General features: G+C 44.8%; 1 protein-coding gene across 4 annotated transcripts in view; it reads left to right on the forward strand.

Moving 5' to 3' along the window:
* LOC129855587 (zinc finger CCCH domain-containing protein 3-like) overlaps positions 1 to 21,533 on the forward strand; it is a 90,974-nt gene that overhangs the window by 45,296 nt on the left and 24,145 nt on the right. For all 4 annotated transcript variants that reach the window (XM_055923408.1, XM_055923410.1, XM_055923409.1 and 1 more), the window contains exons 4-5: positions 8,252 to 8,405; positions 15,061 to 15,233. In XM_055923408.1, coding sequence (XP_055779383.1) covers positions 8,252 to 8,405; positions 15,061 to 15,233 — 327 coding nt within the window. The remainder of the gene's footprint in view (positions 1 to 8,251; positions 8,406 to 15,060; positions 15,234 to 21,533) is intronic.

The following is a 21,533-nucleotide window of genomic DNA, read 5'->3' on the forward strand; positions in this document are numbered from 1 at the left end:
TAAATAAGATTTTTTTCTTAACTGACTTGCCTGGTTAAATAAAGATAAAAAATCTTTATATAATAATATATATGCTACTGTATCAATCAATCATTAATTAGTTCATGCCATCACACAACATACGAGAGACATTCGTGCTTTGAAATGCAATCAAGCCTTTTAGTTTTCAAATTAAATAATAAAAGGGAACTTTGATTAATTAGCCTAAACAATAAATACACTTAAATCCACGAATGCATGCAACTGTTTTTAGTCTGCTGTAATAAAGGCTTTATATATTTTTGTTGTTGTTAGAACAGACTCTCTGCTACACTTATTTATTTAGTGTTTACACTGTTCCCAAAATAGCCATGAATAATAATAATATTGTAATCTAACAGCAACTGTTTGGCACACAATACTCATGCAACGCTTGCTCCTATACCCTCCCTTTTCTTGATCTCCAGTATTTTCCACAACTAAGTCAAATGTCTTCCACAGATCTGACTTCCCCTTTCCCTCCTGAGCAACCAGTAAACATTTGCCCATTTCAAGTTTCTTTTTCACGTCCTTCTCATCCATTTTGATGTCACGTTTTGATATACTGTGTTTGGAGTTTGTTTAAAACCTTATTTATTGATGTGATTATGATAGGCTATAGGTCAGCCCCTATTGGTCAGTTGCATGCGATGCTTACATGTTTCACGTAAAGAGAGCAAGGGTTGAGGGAATAGGGAATGTTTTTTTCCTAAACAAATGAGGAAACATGTAAGAAACTACTGAACAAAAATCTAAATGCAACATTCAACAATTTTACTGAGTTACAGATCATATAAGGAAATCAATTTAAATAAATTCATTAGGCCCTAATCTATGGATTTCACATGACTGGGCAGGGGTGCAGTCATGGGTGGGCCTGAGAGGGCGTAGGCCCACCCACTTGGGGGCCAGGCCCACCCACTGGGGAGCCAGGCCCAGCCAATCAGAATACATTTTCCCCACAAAAGGGCTTTATTACAGACAGAAATACTTGTCAGTTTCATCAGATGATCCCGCAGGTGAAGAAGCCGGATGTGGAGGTCCTGGGCTGGCGTGGTTATCCATGGTCGGCGGTTGTGAGGCCGGTTGGACATACTGCCAAATTCTCTAAAACAACCTTGGAGTCGGCTTATGGTAGAGAAAATCACATAAAATTCTCTGGCAACAGCTCTGGTGGACATTCCTGCAGTCAACATGCCAATTGCACACTCCCTCAACTTGAGACATCTGTGGCATTGTGTTGTGTGACAAAACTACACATTTTAGAGTGGCCTTTTATTATCCCCGGGCACAAGGTGGACCTGTGTCATGATCATGCTGTTTAATCAACTTCTTGATATGACACACCTGTCAGGTGGATGGATTATGCTCACTAACAGGAATATAAACACATTTGTGTACAACATTTGAGCGAAATAAGCGTTTTGTGTATATGAACATTACTGGGATCTTTTATTTCAGCTCATGAAACATGGGACTAACGCTTTACATGTTGCGTTTATATTTTTGTTCAGTATAAATGGCTGAAATGATGTTAGTTTCAGCACGGACAGCACAATAAACACTTGCTGTGGTGTGGTGCCTTTTCACTGCAACAATGTGCGCCAGTCACACAGGCACTCGCTGTCATTCTTTAACACAGTGTGACCGTCGGGCTTTGAGTCATTTGTGTCTTAATTATTTGACCAAACACTGTGCTTAAAGCGTTAGACAAGCTCAGTGCATATGTTGTTGTTGACACACATGGTGTCTGTCTATATATGGAAAAATAAGCTTAAACAATCGATTGGTCGAAAAAAACAGGACGACTCTCAGGTTGACCCAAGATTTGTTTTAGTCGGGGACAGCTCTAAAACACACAGACCCACTCACTCTAATGGCTGATCCTTAAATGGACAATGCCTGAGGCTCTTCCCTTTCAGGCCCCTCTTAACCCCCTGACAGGGTCTATTTGATTGACAGCCAGTCACTCCCCTTTGACTCCACAACACGTTAACATGTCACATGAGTGACACATGAGTGAACCCGAGCTGTCGGACGATTCGGTCCTTGGAACCAAAAAAAAGCATGCTAGCGTCACTAGTGGTTCGTCACAAAGCGAGCCCCTGTCTCCTCCAATCATCTGACTGGGGTCAGGGTCAAGTCTACGGTCTCCGGAGGTGTGTTTGTCTCATCTGTATGATGTTTTTTTAATGAGTCTTTAACGTATAGAAGTTGTTTGCGTTCGTGTACGGTATGTGCACGCGCATGTGTGTCTGTGCGTGCCCGTGTGTCAGTGCCTTTAAGTGAATTGAAGTGATGGAAGCATGTGTGTGAATGGACTGGATATTTATTGAAAGCATGGTAAAAATCCATCCCTGTCCCCTTGATTGGCCGAGAGGTGTATGGCTGTCTCGCTCTCGTCCCGCCCAACACATATCCTTCCTCTGACCTGTCCCATGGATATACACTCCTCTCCATATGTATTTGGACAGTGAAACTATCATTTTGGCGCTATACTCTAGCATTTCATATTTGAGAGGTAATGTTTCATATTAGGTGACAGTACAGAATGTCAGCTTTTTTCATACATATCTGTTTTACTGTTTAGAAATGAAAGCACTTTCTGTGTTTAGTCCCCCCCTAAGTATTTGGACAAATCCACTTATAGTTTATTAAAGTAGTCAAAAGGTTAGTATTGTGACTCTTTTGGTTGTTTTGGACTATGTTTTGCCCAATAGGAACTGACTGTGCTTTAATGTCTTAACAGTAAAACAGATGTATGAAAATACCCTCAAATAAACGCTGGCATTCTGTTCTGTCGCCTCATAAGACATTTGATCTCAAATCCAAAATGCTGGAGTTTAAAGACAAATTTAAAAGGTTAGCTTCACTGTCCAAATATGGAGGGGAGTGTATTTACTTTGTAATAAATAGTACTTTGACTTAACTTTTCCTGGTATGTCAGATAGCGTGAGTGGTGGTGGAAAATAGGAGACTTTAGAGGGGGGTAAGGTGTTACCCTAACTAACTTGAAGGGGGTTGGGTGTTACACTACCCCTCCTGGAGGGCAGTGGAAGAATCAGCGAGGGGGGTGGTGGGGACAGGGGGTGTGGTTTACAGACGATTGCTCCACACACACGCGCACAGATGATGGCTTCACCGCGATGACAGACGAGGCGTAGCCCCTCGGGCGACACCCGAATCCCCCCCAAACCCCCTACTCCTACCCGACAACCACAATGATCCCTCCGCCTTAGTGACATCATCACTTATCGGGCCCTAGGGTGTCCATGGCACCGTCTCTCCTTCAATCTGTCAGTACACCTCTCTCATCCCGCCATCTCATATACCCTCTTATGCCGCTTATTCTAACCCTCACCCCTCTCCAACTCAACAACAGAAAAACACCTTCTTTCCCTCTAAACGTATGTAGAACATCTTTAAAGTCCATTATTGTGATCCACACCAATACTTTTCCATGTTGGAAACATGGCACAGCTGGCTCAACAGAACAACACAAATTCAGATCATAAGATTTCTGGCATTTTACATTACTTTTATTGGGTGCTTGTTCATGAACTGAAGGCAAACACATGTAATAGCATGCCCAGACAGGAGGCCCTTAGTAGGAAACACTCTGGCCATCATCACTTCTGAATCCCACAGGCTCTCAAGGCAGCTCTGTTTTTATCCTAAGGAACGCCTCAAGGTCACACACACACCATCTAACCCCTGAAAGCAGGTCTGGGACCAGAGGCTGGGTCTCCTTCCTGTAGCATTTGTCCACTGGACCTGTCAGTCAACACAGAGGGCAGAGGTCATTTCTCTCCTCTCTATTCTTTTTCTTTATTTCTATCTTTCTTTCTTTCTTTCCTTATCTCGCCTCTCGCTCTCTTTATTCCTTTCTCTCTCTCGCTTGCTCTCTTTCTCTCTCTCTCTCTCACTTTCTCTCTCCTCTCTCTCTCCCCCCCCATTCTCCATGTTGATATCTCTCACTCCCTCTCTCACACCACCCTTCTCTCTTTCTCTTCCCCCCCTTAATCTGAGACGCTAGTATGTACTCACACTTCCCCGAAACATACACACACGCACACGTTAGAGTATTTGTGATCATATGACACCAACACTATCTCACACGACACCACTAAGCTCTCTCTCATACACACACGTGCACACACCTATGAGCACACAGCATGCCAGTCAGTGTGAGATATTGCACAGAACAGGCCATATTTTTGCTGGGTGGGGCAGTGGAGTGGTACTAATATTGCTAACTGAAAGTACGTGCCAGAATCTGCTCTCACTCTATCTTACTATACATGTGTATCTATAAGTGAAACTGCCTGCCTGAGCTTAGCATTGGGTGTTAAACTATATGCTAGTAACTTGAGCACCAAGTTGGTGGTTAACCGCATGACATTTGGTATGCATTTAAATATGATATCCTCCCAAAGTCAATTAAAGTGAAGCATTAGCTTAGCATTGGCCATGTTAAGTTAGCCTCTCGTTGGGCATATCTATCAGATTCCCACTGGGATGCAGAGGATGAGCCCCGAGGGATTTGAATGGAGACGGGGGGGGGGGGTTGTACAGCAGAAGGGGTGTATAGAAGCTCCAGTATCAGACTGACTGTCAATAACAAGATTAACGGTCTACAGAGTCTCCGGAGGCGGGTGGTGGTGGTGGGGTGCTGTTAGCTGGAATTAGCCGTCAGGTAAGGAGAAGTCTCGCTTGCCAGAGTCACAGCGGCTGTGGGAAGGGACTAGATAGAGGCAGGCAGGGGATCACAGAGCAGGTAGGGGGAGGAGAGGGATAGATAGCAGCCTGTCTCTGGAGACGCCACACCGTGCGGTGCTGTGTTATGATGGCATTATTTGATCATCCCTAAGAGGATGGGGTGGAGTGGTGCTGTGGTGAGCCGCTCTGTCACTCTGCAGTCAGGGAGAAGACTAGAGCAAGAGCTTAAGACTGGGTGAAGAGAGCAGGAGGTCCGGAGTGGCAGGCACACTGAGATGTACTCTACCCGTCCGTCTCATAGAAGACGTAACAGTCTTCACATCCCAGTCCCGGTCGATCAGATGTAGCAGCTACGTTATAGAAGAAACAGCAGTTGATCTGTTTCGGGGGGCTGTTGCTACATAATAGGAGGGCATGGAAATTGTCCATCTGTGGCTGCTGCTGTATCGCAGCCAAAGGGATCTAGATCCAATCCATGTCGAACTCTGTAGTTATTCAGTGTTTAGAGAGTTTGTGGAGGGTTGCGTGTGTAAGTTCAGTCGCAGTAGCCCAGAGCAGAAGGTGTGGGGTGGGCTTGCTGAGAAAGGTGCAGTGCAGAGTGAATAGACTAGATCATCTGTGGTTTCACAGCATGGAGTTGTGTGTCATCTTGGGATGGATGGGTTTGATCTGTGTGTGTGTGTGCGCGCGCGCGTGTGTGTGTGTGTGTGTCAGCGTGGGATGAATGGAGGGTGTGCTCTGATTGTAAACCCCAGCAGGTTGTGTTGGTTGAGTGGGTCTGGGAGCAATAGGGACTCAATCTTCTTCTACTAGACCACCGCGAACACACACACACACACACACACACAGGGGTCTTAATCTTCCTCTAATAGGCCTTTGACAGCAAGATGGGGGAGCGAGAGAGAGTACTACCCTTCTACCATACACGCACACAGACTCTCAAGCGTGTAGCTACACTACAAACTGGGGCTGTCATTAAACAACAGCTAAAGCGGAACATCATTGTGTTTCGCTGTTGGGACTAGGTGGACTGTGTTAGGGGTGTTTGGAATAGGACTGAAGGAGGGGTAGATGTGGGGGGTAGGGTGTGACGGGGAGGCGGTAAGAGGTTTGGGGTGCGGGGCACGGCAGCGGTCTTTGACAAGCCCTATTTGTCATCTGCCAGGGGGCCCGAATAGCTCTGAATGCAATACAGATGACTGCTGGGAAGAGAAGGGACTACAGTCCAGGCAACTAATCCTGCACAACCATGCCGCCCCCCCACCTCAGACCATGGTTATTATAGTAAATGAAAACTGAAACAAAACCTAAAATTGGAAAAACAATTTAGTAAACTGAAATAAAACAATTAAGAAAAACATTTGAAAAACTATACTGAAACTGTCTTTGGCTGCGAAATGAAATGAAATGAAATAAAATAAAATAAAAACAATCATAAGTGTTAGTTTTTGTTTTTTTCCTTCTAATGGAGTTTTCAAGTTTTTTTTTCGAATGGGATTTACAAGCTTCTGAATCTGGCAGGTAAATGCTGCGAGTTGATGGCAATGTTTGAAATAGCGTAAAAGCTATCACTAGCTAGTGGTAGCGTGAACCATAGGTGTGAACCATAGCGGCAACAAAAGTTAAAGCTGAAACGAAAAAAGAAAAAAATGAAATAAAAATGGTTGTATATGACTCAAACTAAATAAAAACCTTTTAAATCAATTCTGAAAATGAAACTAAACTGAATGTGAAAAAATTATCGAAAGACTAATAGAAATGAAAAATAATAGAAAATCACAAAAATATCATAACCTTACCTCACACACATACACACTCCCACATGCACACACACACCTATACATATGCAGCCTTACCTCATTCATACAGAGGGACGTGTGGGTGGGCAGGTCCCGTGCGAGCGTGTGTGTGTTTGGGGTAGGTTCCACTATGATGTGTGGTGATTCATGGGTGCATGTTTGTCTGAAATTAATTATCCAGCTGATCCAGAGCTGTGTGTGTGTGCTGCCTGACAAGTGAAACGCACTCCCCGTCTTCGGAATGTAAGATAAGAGAGAGAGGGTGGAGGAAGATAAATATTTTTGTTGTGTCATTGCTCCGAGCTGCTATTTGCTTCCTGGTCATGCTTTGTTATTAAATGCTAATTAACATGACAACAATCATGGCAATTGGCACTTAAAGATATCAGATACAAATCATTGAAATGAAGTAGAAAGGGTACGTTGTTGGGTCTCTCTCTCTCTCTCTCTCTCTCTCTCTCTCTCTCTCTCTCTCTCTCTCTCTCTGTCTCTCTGTCTCTGTCTCTGTCTCTCGCCTTTGCTCTCTCTCTCTCTCGCTCGCTCTCAATTTCCTTCCTCGCTCATTAAGAAGACAAAGTGTTGTCATCGTGAGAGATGGGTGGTACAGGAGAGAGGGGGGGCGGCAGGGAGTAAGAAAAAGAGAGATTTTCTTTGTCACCAACCTCTCTCATTTTCTCCTGCTGGGTCTCAGCGTTTGTCTTATTGAACAGAAGATGATTTATGTGAGATTTGAGCTGGGAGACTTCTGTTTTAGACCTTCCACAACACAGCTCTGGTTCAGTTGGAGATTCACTTGTATATTTCAACTCTAGAATTGACCCAGAGTTTTATTTAAATTAGAACCCACTGTATTCGTCCCAGTCCTCTCCGATCTTCAGAATCATCAGTCTTATTCATTCTTCCACAGTCATCAGACACAACCTGAATCATCACAGCACACTGCCTGATCCTGAAAGCTAAACCATAACTCCTGGCTTTGATAAATCCTCGAGTTTGTTAAATTGGTGTAAAGCAGCGGTTTCAGATCCTAGCGGATGCAAATGCCATCCTTTACCCAGCGCAGCGTGTACGTCAGCCAATCCCAGCCATCATAAAGCAATATGATGGATACACACCCAGATGAATAAATAACAAAGACTCCTATTCTTTTTTTTCTCCTCCTCCCCTCTTTTATGGATCTGCAACATGATATAACGAATGAGACTTAAAGAGGGAAATCGGGAAGGAGGGAAAGAGACAGAGGATAGGAATTATTAGGCTCATATATATATATATATTCCTCCTTTGTTATTCACTCATCTTTACATGTGAATCTTGTTAAAGAGCACACCTGCCTGCCACAGAGTTCTAGGTGCGTGTGTGCGCCCTGCGCATATGTGTCTGTGTCTTATTTGTGTTTTATCTCTTAACTTGACCCTAAAGCCTGCCTTGACCCTAAAACCAGGCTTGACTCCAGGCTTGACCCTAAACCCAGACTTGACCCCAGGCTTGACCCTAAACCCAGGCTTGACTCCAGGCTTGACCCTAAACCCAGGCTTCACCCTAAACCCAGGCTTGACCCTAAACCCAGGCTTGTCAGCCAATCCCCCAGTGGTGCATTGGCACGTTGTAGTTTGTACCTATGAGTTAGCATGGGCATATACACAAATGCCATGCCCTGTATTGATTTCTTGACCTGTCAATCTGATGTCAATCACTTCCTCTGTCTTCCCCAGGTCCCGCCTCTCTGTCCCTGCATAGCCAATTGTCTCAGCGGGTTTTCAGGACGCGGTATAAGATAGTGACGCGCCTGGGCGGAGCCACCTCGTACACCCCACACTATAGTAGCCACGCCCTCTCCTGGAGAGCCAAGAGGATCCATACGGCCAGGTAATGCGTACACACACACACACACACACACACACACACACACACACACACACACACACACACACACACACACACAAAAATACGGCATACAATGTTCCACTATTTGAAATACGCAGTTTATACATAGGCTGCACTCTGTAACACATGGTACGTAATACACACAGGCCGCCACACACACACTATGGTTCTTATGTTTAGTGTGTCTCCCTTCTTAATATCACTCAGCAGCACCATAACCCAGGATGAGGGCCTGTCATTAAAGTAGCAGACAGGTGTGCCGTTGTGTGTTAGCCTGTGCGTGGAGCGGAGAGGGACCCCGGGAATTTATGGAGCTTATTTTTGCACGGTAGATGACCCAGGGAATAAAACATTTACACCGGTCCTCTGCTCTGTACGCTCTGAGCATGAATTTACACCTCTTACAATGGGATCTCAGAGAAGACCCCATCAGAAGGGAGGAGAGTGGGCAGGCAGGGGGGGGGGGGGGGCTCTTCTCCGAATGTCATTACAACCTCCTGTCTCTCTTTTCCTCTCTGTCTTTATTGCTCTCTTTCTTCCTTTCACCCTTTCATTTTGAGAATGAGGGAATTCACTGAAATGAAGCTAAATGCATTTACTTAATAAGCACTCAATGAACATGTGATTTACAGGGCTCCAACTTAACCCCTAGCTCTTTATCCCTCCTCATGTCTTTACCGCTCTCATCCTCACATCCATTCTATCCATCCTGTCCTCCTTTCTCCCTGGGAGTGAGGAAGGGGCTCGGCGCTAAAACCGAGGTTCTAGAAAGTAAACGATATAAATGAGACGAGGAGAGGAGGTACGAAGTGGATGATATGAAGTGGTTATGAGGTCATAACATGGGGGACGGAGGGAGAGGTAATGAATCCTTCTGATGATCTCATTATTGCCCGACGGGCAATAAGTTCATGTGTTATTCATGACCTCATCACCGTGGGACGGACAGTTAGACAGTTAGTTAATGTTTTATTGTGATTGTTATTAACATGGACTTCTGGTTTTATTTGCGCCGCTAGTTAGAAGGTAATATGGTAATGGAGTTGGATAATATATTATTCTACTGTTATGATAGGCCTGTGAAATGGCTTAGTGTCTTAATGATACTCTGTTTTCTAAAGCCTCGTAATGGGCTGTGGCGGGAGGAGATTACAAGCTGTTGCGTGTCGCGCGGGCACGCGCACGGACACACACAGACACCGGTGTGTTCATAGCGCGAAGGGTTCAGTCGGAGTGCGGTGTGCTGTGCAGGTGTGTCTTTGTCTTTGTGGCCGTGTGAGACGTCCACGGACTCGGAGGAGATACAGACACACAGGCTCCCATGACAAGGGGACACACATGGTTACATTTCAGCTTGGAGAGATGCAGTAGTTTCTCTCTCTCTCTCTCTCCCCGTAAGGAAGATTGTTACCGTATGCCAGTTTGGATTTGTGTGTTCTTCATGTGTTATACAGTTATCTTAATTGTCTCTATGTGAGTGTTTTTTTTTGTGTGTGTTTGGTTGTATGTCTGTGTGTGGTGTCAAATTTTGTGTAGTTCGGGTTGAGCTAGGTGAAACAGTGGGACTGGCTGCATGAGGCTGAGAATGGAGCTAGGGCCTCTGGTGACTTATTACTATTCATTTAGCCGCTGCAGTAAATATTGATTAATCAAGGGATTTTCAATTTGAGCCGCGCGACATCCTGTGAAATATCACCAAGTCTGGAGATTGGGGGGGAAGGGGGGGGGGGGGCTGAACAGGTCCCCTGGGAGAGAGGACGTTCTCCTAACCCCCCCCCCCCCCCACTTACTCCCCTCACTACCTCAATCTGTCTGACTCTCTCTAACACCCCTGAACCTTTTATTAGTTCTATCCTAAGCCATCTAAGCAGTCCTAGCTCATCTATAGCAGTCTCATCTCCTCTTACCCCCTGCACCGAGTCCTGTCCTACCTCTGCAGCCCTCTCATATCATCCCCACTCGGGTGTCCTCAAAGCTTTAGAGAGGCCCAAGATGTAGCCTCGCTGTGGGAATAAATATGGTTCATTCTGATTTCCATAGTTGGGCTGATGCCCTTGGCACAGAGTGACTAGCACCAGCCACACATGATCAGTGGGCACCTCTACCTATCTGAGCACTCCTGTCACCCTTAACTCCCCTCTCTCTACTCTGTTAGTCTCCCACCCAGACCCAAGGGAAGTGAGCTGACCTGTCCCATACCCAGCATGCCGTGCGGTTCTCAGTGTGGTGTCAGCAGTAATGGGCATTCTGGGTGATTGAGTGCTGGGGGAGGCGGATGGGGGGTGGAGGGGGGGGTCGTATTCCAGCCCCCGCCACCAGGAAAGAGATATAATCTCAACATTAAGTCCATTAATAGTAACAGGAGTTGAATTAAGAAAGCCGTAAAACATGCAGCGCACCCCAGGATAAATGACCGTCCCTCCCTCGCTCCAGCCGTCCCTCTCTCCGCCCGTCTTCTCCGTCCCTTCTTTTCTCGCCTACTCTGTTGCTTATTTGCCTCCCATCATGTTCTATGTTTTCTCTTTTTCTCTCTATCCGTATCATTGTGTTGCTGGTCGTCTTTATCTTTTCATTGTCTGTTTCTCTTCTCATCCTCGCCTCTTTTTCATGCGTTTTCAGTATCACCTTATCTCTGCTTCTCAGCTCTTTTCCACCTACTTCACTCTCTTGCACGCGCTCTCTTCTTGTCAGTTCTCTTTTGGATTTAATGGTGCTTGATTGTTTGTTTTTGAGCTACTGTTGAGACACACACACACACACACAAACACACACACACACACACACACACACACACACACACATGGTCTCTCATCTCGTCTAGTGCTCCTCTATTGATCAGGATGTGGGAGACGGCAATAAAGGCCGCTCCGCTCTCCTCTCTCCCATCACTTACACACTCATTCACTCCTCCATTCATCCCTCCTTCACACCAGCTCATATGGCATTTTTACTCGTCACTTATCATATTTATCTTCCTATCGCTTTCTCACTTATCCCTTCTTACTTACTACGGTCTATTCTAACATTCATGTTTTTACTTTCCTTTTGCGCTTTTCTACTCTCCCCTCTTTCTTACACACGTACACTCTCATCTACAGATTTCTGATTGCTTTGTGTTAATTTGATGTTGTTTTGCCCCAGAGGTGTCCCTTACTCTCCTACGATTAGTGTAGATTGAATTGTCTTAATGCGTAATGAGTGTGTTTTAGGACCACTGTTACTGCATTGCTGTAAGCAGAGCGCAGTCCTCCTCTCCTCGCTATAGGGATTAGCTAGACTGTTTGCGCTGCTCAGTCTGTTCCAAGGGTAACTGTTTTCCCAGTATGAGCTTACTAATGCTTTCGCTGCATGCAAACAGGCCAGAGCAGCATTATTCAGAGCACTCGCGCGACCCCCAAATTCTTCCCTGTCACCGAAACAAAAGTCAGATCGTTCATCAACGGCAGTAGTAGTGCTGAATCGCTCTCTCCTTCATCTGTGTGTCGGGCATGGTGAGAGCTGTACACACACACACACACACACGCACAATTTCACAGGCATGCAAACACTCAGAATATACTCACAAGGGAGTTCCTCTCTGCTATTTTCTCCACCTCTTTTTTCTCCTCCTCTCCTCTCCTCCTCTACGGCCACCTACAACTCTGTGGGATCATGGTCCATGGGGTCAACTTACCCCTGCTGTAAATACACGGTGCATTCGGACCCCTTGACTTTCTCCACATTTTGTTACTAAAATTGATTAAAGAAAATATTTTCCTCATCAATTTACTGACAATACCCCATAGTTTGTTTTTCAGCGGCAGGGACTGGGAGACTAGTCAGGATTGAAGGGAAAGATGATCTGAGGTCCTTGATGAAAACCTTCTCCAGAACGCTCAGAATCTCAGACTGGGGCGAATGTTCACCTTCACAACTACACACACCTACACCTACACCTACACCTACACCTACACCTACACCTACACCTACACCTACACCTACACCTACACCTACACACACCTACACACACACACACACACACACACACACACACACACACACACACACACACACACACACACACACACACACACACACACACACACACACACACACACACACACACACACACACACACACACACACACACACACACACACACACACACACACACACACACACACACACACACACACACACACACACACACACACACACACACACACACACACAAACAGCTCAAAATCTCTCTTCTCCCCCATAGTTTGTCCCATTTAATGAATCACCATGGTGATTGGGATGATGTGTGTGCAGCCAGGATGTGTCCCCCAGGGCTGCTGGGGAGCAGAGTGGTATATTGGCGTGTCGGTGAAAAGGCTCCCCCTGAAACGAACGTGCTGTCCGGCAGGGGAGGATTTGTGTGGCGGACAGGCCTGGAGTACCTTTGATAACAGATCGCTTGCTTGGGGGTCAAGGGCGGCACAGGAAAAGGTCAAGGAGAGAGAAGAGGGGATAAGGAAAGGGAAGAGAGACGGCTCTCTCTTCTCCTTCTCCAGTTGTATCACTTGGGGCTTTTTTTTATTATCTCTTTCGATCTCATTATCTCTCTCTCTCCCTCCCTCTCTTTCCCCTCTCTCTCTCTCTCTCTCCCCCTCTCTCTCATTAATAGGGAGATTACATGGCGATAGTAGTGGAAATAGGGGTGGTGTACAGGAAGTAATATGTATAATGTCAGTAATGATGTTGTGCTGGAGGGGAAAACTCATTCAGACAGCTGCCTACCTCACATTACTACCCTCATTCACATGCACACGCGCACACACACACACACACACACACACATACAGACACTCATGATGCACTCTTATATAGGCACACACTTTCTTTCATACTCTATGTATGCTCACACACACACATTGCCATTTTTCCCCAATACTCCCTCACCAGGTGTCTAGTCCTCCTCCCCCTCCTCCTTCTCCCCTCCCAAGTCCTGCACCATGTGTCAGGGTTAACTGCTGTCTATGTTAAGTGTTCATGTCATATCCACATTAACCTCCATGATGGCTCCTCTGGCTGTTGGGCCCTGCTAAAGCCTCCCTGGGAGGCAGTCACTGCTCCTACATTAGCCTCCATTATGGCTCCCTGGGCTCCAGTTGCCCTGTGTAGGGCACACACTGATCTTATATTTGTGAAACTGAGTGTCTCTGCTGGTGAGTTATGGCCTGGTGCGGGAGAGGGAGAGAGGTAGCTAACTAGCGATCTGTGAATGTGATGTTCCTTCTCTTGTTCTTCTTTCTTCACTCAGCTACACACAAGCTCTCCACTTCGTGTGTGTGTGTGTGTGTGTGTGTGTGTGTGTGTGTGTGTGTGTGTGTGTGTGTGTGTGTGTGTGTGTGTGTGTGTGTGTGTGTGTGTGTGTGTGTGCATCTCGCTGGCTGTGTGTCCTTGTGTGTGGTTCTCTGTGTGTTTCTGTGTCTGTTATTGTGTAACTGTAGTTGTAGTGTGTGAGTGTGTACGTGTGTGTTTGGGGTCCCCGCTCTGTTCTCTGTAATGGGAGGCATGAACTCTGGCTCCAAACACATTGCCAGCCCATCTGAACTACAGCAGCAAATTACCTCCAGCGCACTGCACACCAGCCCCAATCCCACCCAAATAAAAGTGACAGGCCAGTACAATTTATTGCCATAACCCCCCCCCCCCACACACACACACACAGTTACACACACACACAGTTACACACATAGCACAGAGGGTGACTTCCTTTGCTTCTGCATGTCATTTTGTGAATATTTATTTGTGTGTATTCTGTAGGCTTGTGGTTGTGGTTATCCAGTATATGTGAGTACAGTGTGTGTGTGTGTCTGCCTGCGATTGCGACTCTGCGTTTCTGTGTGTCTGTTCGGCACCACGCGTTGCTTCAGGACCCGGGGGCAGCCCTCCCTGCTCTGGCCTCCTGCCCTGTCTATTATCTCATTGATTTCCTCCTCTTTTCAATTCTCTCTATTTCCACGCTGCCGCCCTTTCCATTAGGGCGGCAATTTAACAGAGTGCTGTGACACGGAGGAGAAAGAGGGAGGCGAGGAGGGAGGGTAGGACTGGGAAGCGTAAAGAGGGAGGTGAGGAGGGAGGGTAGGACTGGGAAGCGTAAAGAGGGAGATGAAAAGGGAGGGTAGGACTGGGAAGCGTAAAGAGGGAGGTGAGGAGGGAGGGTAGGACTGGGAAGCGTAAAGAGGGAGATGAAAAGGGAGGGTAGGACTGGGAAGCGTAAAGAGGGAGGTGAGGAGGGAGGGTAGGACTGCGAAGCGTAAAGAGGGAGATGAGAAGGGGAGATAAAGTGGAAGAGGAGTGCAAAAGACAGGCAGAAAGAGAAGCGGTGTAGATGTGGTGGGGAAGTGAGCAAATTACAAGAGCAGTATCATTCAGCTCATTACTACTTTGTGGTTATACCAAATTGATCTTTTTGCCCAAGTACTGCGTTCTCCAGGGGTTATCATACCATGATGTTTCCTCCCATAGAAAATACCATCCCAAAACCTGGAATTGTCAAACAAGATGTTCTGTGTATCCATGTATGCTTTTCCTAATGCTTTGCCAGTTTCTCCCTCCCTCACTCTATTCTGCTTCTTCTCCACTCTCTCTCTCTCTCTGTGTCCTCCAGGAGTGTGCTCCAGAGTCGTCTGCGTCCCCCCGGTAGTAATGCCGGGCACCCCCCGGCCCAATACTGGAGAGGCAGAGGGCTGGGCATGCGCTGGATTGGCGGAAACCTTTACAGCGTCTCAGCCAATAAGCTGTCCCGCACTGTGACAACCAGTGCGCCAATCAACAGGACAGGTACTACACACACACACACCTTACAAATACAGTGCGCCAATCAACAGGACGGGTACTACACACACACACACACCTTACAAATACAGTTGAAGTCGGAAGTTTACTTAGGTTGGAGTCATTAAAACTCATTTTTCAATCACTCCACAAATTTCTTGTTAACAAACTATAGTTTTGGCAAGTCGGTTAGGACATCTACTTTGTGCATGACACAAGTAATTTTCCCCACAATTGTTACAAACAGATTATTTCACATATAATTCACTGTATCACAATTCCAGTGGGTCAGAAGTTTACATACACTAGGTTGACTGTGCTTTTAAATAGCTTGGAAAGGAGACGCGTTCTGTCTCCTAGAGATGAACGTACTTTGGTACAAAAAGTGCAAATCAATCCCAGAACAACAGCAAAGGACTTTGTGAAGATGCTGGAGGAAACCGGTACAAAATTATCTGTATCCACAGTAAAATGAGTCCTATATCGACATAACCTGAAAGGCTGCTCAGCAAGAAAGAAGCCACTGCTCCAGAACCGCCATAAAAAAGCCAGACTATGGTTTGCAACTGCACATGGGGACAAAGATTGTCCTCTGATGAAACAAAAATAGAACTGCATGGCCATAATGACCATCGTTATGTTTGGAGGAAAAAGAGGGAGGCTTGCAAGCCGAAGGACACCATCCCAACCGTGACGCATGCTTTTCTGCAGAAGGGACTGGTGCACTTCACAAAATAGATGGCATCATGAGGCAAGAAAATGATGTGGATACATTTAAACAACATCTCATGACATCAGTCAGGAAGTTACAGCTTGGTCGCAAATGGGTCTTCCAAATGGACAATGACCCTAAGCATACTTCCAAAGTTATGGCTTAAGAACAACAAAGTCAAGTTATTGGAGAGGCCATCACAAAGCCCTGACCTCAATCCCATAGAAAATGTTTGGGCAGAACTGAAAAAGCGTGTGCGAGCAAGGAGGCCTACAAACCTGACTCAGTTACGCCAGCTCTGTCAGGAGGAATGGGCCAAAATTCACCCAACTTATTGTGGAAAGCTTGTGGAAGGCTACCCAAAACGTTTGACCCAAGTTAAACAATTTAAAGGCAATGCTACCAAATACTAATTGAGTGTATGTAAACTTCTGACCCACTGGGAATGTGATGAAAGAAATAAAAGTTTAAATAAATAATTCTCTCAACTATTATTCTAACATTTCACATTCTTAAAATAAAGTGGTGATCCTAACTGACCTAAGACAGGGACTTTTTACTATGATTAAATGTCAAGAATTCTAAAAACTGAATTTAAATGTATTTGGCTAAGGTGTATGTAAACTTTTAACTTCAACTGTACACTGTGCCAATCATTGTAGGCAAAGGTTATGTACTTGTTATAGACCACTGAGTGAGTGTGTATCTTGCGGTGTGATAGTGTGCAGTCACGGAATTAGCACTACGGTAGACGAGGAGGAAATAGGAGGTATGAGGTGTGTTAGACATCTGAAATAATCAAGTTGTCATCAGTCAGTGGGAAAGGAGGAGGGGCTGCTGTGGGGAGAACTAGACGACGCAGATTAAACCCAGCCCTGAGCTGCTCTCTCAATCTCTCGCTGGCTCAATCGCTTTCTCGCTCTCGTGCTCTCTGGCTCTCTCTCTCTCTCTCCCCTTACAGAAAAACCACATGATTTCACATGTGGAAACATGTTTTTGGAACACTTCACGTTACCTTTAACATGTGGAAACGTGGTTATGGAACACAACACGTGAAAACGTTGTGCTTTTAACATAGTGTTTTCAACGTACAATTTTTTTTTACACGCTTTGACATACATAACTGCATTGTGTATGTTTAATTATACAATATTTATTTTTCAACGTGTTCTCACCTGGTATTTGAGCTGAGTTAATCTGTATTCTTACACTTTGGACTTCAAAGTGAATCTCAAATTTGTTAAAAATATACTCAAAACTCTTATTTATCATAGTGATTCAGGAGTATCATTAAAACAGGCTAATATGCCCCACCAACATTAGACAACTATATAGAAAACCCTCAAATTGCTGAAATTAGTAAATGAAATCATTGATGAACGAATAGTTTAATTGATAACTCAAATAGCAATGCAGATGGCACTCTTTGCTAAGTGCAGAGATGTATTATAGGTAATGAATGTGTATGGGTGCAGATTAGTGCACCTCAAATCCAGAGGTTGTGAGTTCAAATCCCAAGGGGGGTCATATTTTAGCTGAGCAGCGTACCACTAACTTTTAAACCACCATTTCATAACTTTACTTATAATGATTTGGGATAGTTTGAGACCGTCTGGGACCATCACGTAACTTCCTGACGACTGGTAAAACAAATGTATTGAGAAAGTCTTACAAACATGCTGAATTGGTCCTCACCTTTACGGAAAAACTAAATGTCACGTGTGAAACGTTCCAAAAACACATTTTCAGGGAGGTGGCAGGGAAGTGAGTATTACATTGAAATGGTGACTAGCTACAAATTAAATATTGTATGTTTCTTTTGTAACACATGCACTTACAGTGCCTTCAGAAAGTATTTCTCACATTTTGTTGTGTTGTAGCCTAAATTGAAAATTGATTACATTTAGATTGTTTGTCACTGGCCTACACACACACATACCCCATAAGGTCAAATTGGAATTATGTTTTGAGAAGTTTTTACAATTTTTTTGTTATTCTTTGTTATAGCATGTCTAAATAAGTTCAGGGTTAAACATTTGCTTAACAAGTCACAATAAGTTGCAATGACTCACTCTGTGTGCAATAATATTGTTTAGCGTGATTTTTGAATGACTACCTCAGCTCTGTACTCCACATATACAATTATCTGTAAGGTCCCACAGTCGAGCAGTGAATTTCCAACACAGATTTAACCACAAAGACCAGGGAGGTTCTCCAATGTCTCCAAATGGTAGATGGATAAACAAAAAAGCAGACATTGAATATTCCTTTGAGCATGTTGAAGTTTTTAATCAGACTTTGGTAGGTCTCTTAATACACCCAGTCACTACAAAGATACAGGCGTCCTTCCTAACTCAGTTGCCAGAGAGAAAGGAAACCGCGCAAGGATTTCACCATGAGTCCAATGGTGACTTTAAAACAGTTACAGAGCTTAATGCAGTAGTCACCAACCTTTTCTGAGTCGAGATCACTTTCACAGTCAAAAAGCAAGCTAAGATCTACTGCTCAGATTTTTTTTTTTACATGAACCTCACACAAACAGTTTTGTAGGAATAAGGTTTGGGCAGTAGGCCTAATACATTATCACAGCATATTGTCTATATGACTGGCCTGCCAATATTGTTAATCAGACCATATTATATTTTAAAACTAGAACTTTGATAACAAAATAGATCAGTTGGTTTAGCACTTGTGAGGCACTGTGGAGCATGAGTTGAAGTAATTAGCTTTTTTATTTTACTCGACTGACGGTACCTGCATCTGATGGTCAACGACGTCAAATCATGCACATGGTTTTTTCAGGTCGAAAAGTTGGAGCTCTAGAAAGATGCCCGAGTTTCCAACTTGGAATTCCAAGTTGGATGACCGTTCAGAACTATTTTTCCCAACTGCCCCTCACGATGTAAAAAAAGGAGTGCAAGCCTTTATTTTTCATTGGCTTTTCTACATAAATATTGGGTGATCGACTAGCAATTCCTTGAAGATTGACCGGTTGGTCACCACTGGTTTAATGGATGTGATAGGAGAAAACTGAGGATGGATCAACAACACCGTACTAACTCCATAATACGAACCAAACTGACAGTGAAAGGAAGGAAGCCTGTGCATAATAAAAAACAATTCCAAAACATGCATCTTGTTTGCAACAAAGCACTAAAGTAATACTGCAAAACGTGGCAAAGCAATTCACTTTTTGTCCCTTATAAACTCAGCAAAAAAAGAAACGTCCCTTTTTCAGGATCCTGTCTTTCAAAGATAATTCGTAAAAATCCAAATAACTTCACAGATCTTCATTGTTTCCCATGCTTGTTCAATGAACCATAAACAATTAATGAACATGCACCTGTGGAACGGTCGTTAAGACACTAACGGCTTACAGACTTAGGCAATTAAGGTCACAGTTATGAAAACTTAGGACACTAAAGAGGCCTTTCTTCTGACTCTGAAAAACACAGAAAGAAAGATGCCCAGGGTCCCTGCTCATCTGTGTGAACGTGCCTTAGGCATGCTGCAAGGAGGCATGAGGACTGCAGATGTGGCCAGGGCAATAAATTGCAATGTCCGTACTGTGAGACGCCTAAGACAGCACTACAGGGAGACAGGACGGACAGCTGATCGTCCTGGCAGTGGCAGACCACGCGTAACAACACCTGCACAGCATCGGCACATCCGATCATCACACCTGCGCGACAGGTTCAGGATGGCAACAACAACTGCCCGAGTTACACCAGGAACGCACAATCCCTCCATCAGTGCTCAGACTGTCCGCAATAGGCTAAGAGAGGCTGGACTGAGGGCTTGTATGCCTGTTGTAAGGCAGGTCCTCACCAGACATCACCGGCAACAAAGTCACCTATGGGCACAAACCCACCATCGCTGGACCAAACAGGACTGGCAAAAAGTGCTCTTCACTGACGAAGCGCGGGTTTGTCTCACCAGGGGTGATGGTCGGATGTGCGTTTATCGTCGAAGGAATAAGCATTACACCGAGGCCTGTACTCAGGAGCGGGATTGATTTGGAGGTGGAGGGTCCGTCATGGTCTGGGGCGGTGTGTCACAGCATCATCGGGCTGAGCTTGTTGTCATTGCAGGCAATCTCAACGCTGTGCGTTACAGGGAAGACATCCTCCTCCCTCATGTGGTACCCTTCCTGCAGACTCATCCTGACATGACCCTCCATGACAATGCCACCAGCCATACTGCTCGTTCTGTGTGTGATTTCCTGCAAGACAGGAATGTCAGTGTTCTGCCATGGCCAGCGAAGAGCCCTGATCTCAATCCCATTGAGCACGTCTGGGACCTGTTGGATCGGAGGGTGAGGGCTAGGGCCATACCCCCCAGAAATGTCCGGGAACTTGCAGGTGTCAAGATCTCACAGCAAGAACTGGCAAATCTGGTACAGTGCATGAGGAGGAGATGCACTGCAGTACTTAATGCAGCTGGTGGCCACACCAGATACTGACTGTTACTTTTGATTTTGACCCCCCCATTTGTTCAGGGACACATTATTTTATTTCTGTTAGTCACATGTCTGTGGAACTTGTTCAGTTTATGTCTCAGTTGTTGAATCTTATGTTCATACAAATATTTACACATGTTAAGTTTGCTGAAAATAAACGCAGTTGACAGTGAGAGGACATTTAGTTTTTGCTGAGTTTAGTTCTCCTTTCCTTAAATGTATTTAAAAACCTACCTTAGGTCGGAAGTAGGCTAAATACAATCAATTGACAAGGGAAGTATGAAGGGGACAGCTACAGTTGAAGACGGAAGTTTACATACACTTAGGTTGGAGTTATTAAAACTAGTTTTTCAATCACTCCACAAATTTCTTGTTAACACACCATAGTTTTGGCAAGTCAGTTAGGACATCTACTTTGTGCATGACACAAGTAATTTTTCCAACAATTGTTTACAATTGATTTATTTCACTTATAATTCACTGTATCACAATTCCAGTTTGTCAGAAGTTTACATACACTAAGTTGACTGTGCCTTTAAACAGCTTGGAAAATTTAGAAGCTTTCTGATATGTCAATTTGCATAATTTGAGTCAATTGGAGGTGTACCTGTGGATGTATTTCAAGGCCTACCTTCAAACTCAGTGCCTTTTTGCTTGACATCATGGGAAAATCAAAATAAATCAGCCAAGACCTCAAAAACAATTGTAGACCTCCACAAGTCTGGTTCATTTATGGGAGCAATTTCCAAAAGCTTGAAGGTACCACGTTCATCTGTACAAACAATAGTACACAAGTATAAACACCAGGGGACCACGCAGCCGTCATAACGCTCAGAAAGGAGACGCGTTCTGTCTCCTAGAGATGAACGTACTTTGGTGCAAAAAGTGCAAATCAATCCTAGAACAGCAGCCACGTACCTTGTGAAGATGCTGTAGGAAACAGGTACAAAAGTATCTATATCCACAGTAAAACGAGTCCTATATCGACATAACCCGAAAGGCCACTCAGCAAGGAAGAAGCCACTGCTCCAAAACCGCCATAAAAAAGCCAGACCACGGTTTGCAACTGCACATGGGGACAAAGATCGTACTTTTTGGAGAAATGTCCTCTGGTCTGGTGAAACAAAAATAGAAC

This window comes from Salvelinus fontinalis, chromosome 5 (assembly GCF_029448725.1).
Source record: "Salvelinus fontinalis isolate EN_2023a chromosome 5, ASM2944872v1, whole genome shotgun sequence".
NCBI lineage: Eukaryota > Metazoa > Chordata > Actinopteri > Salmoniformes > Salmonidae > Salvelinus > Salvelinus fontinalis.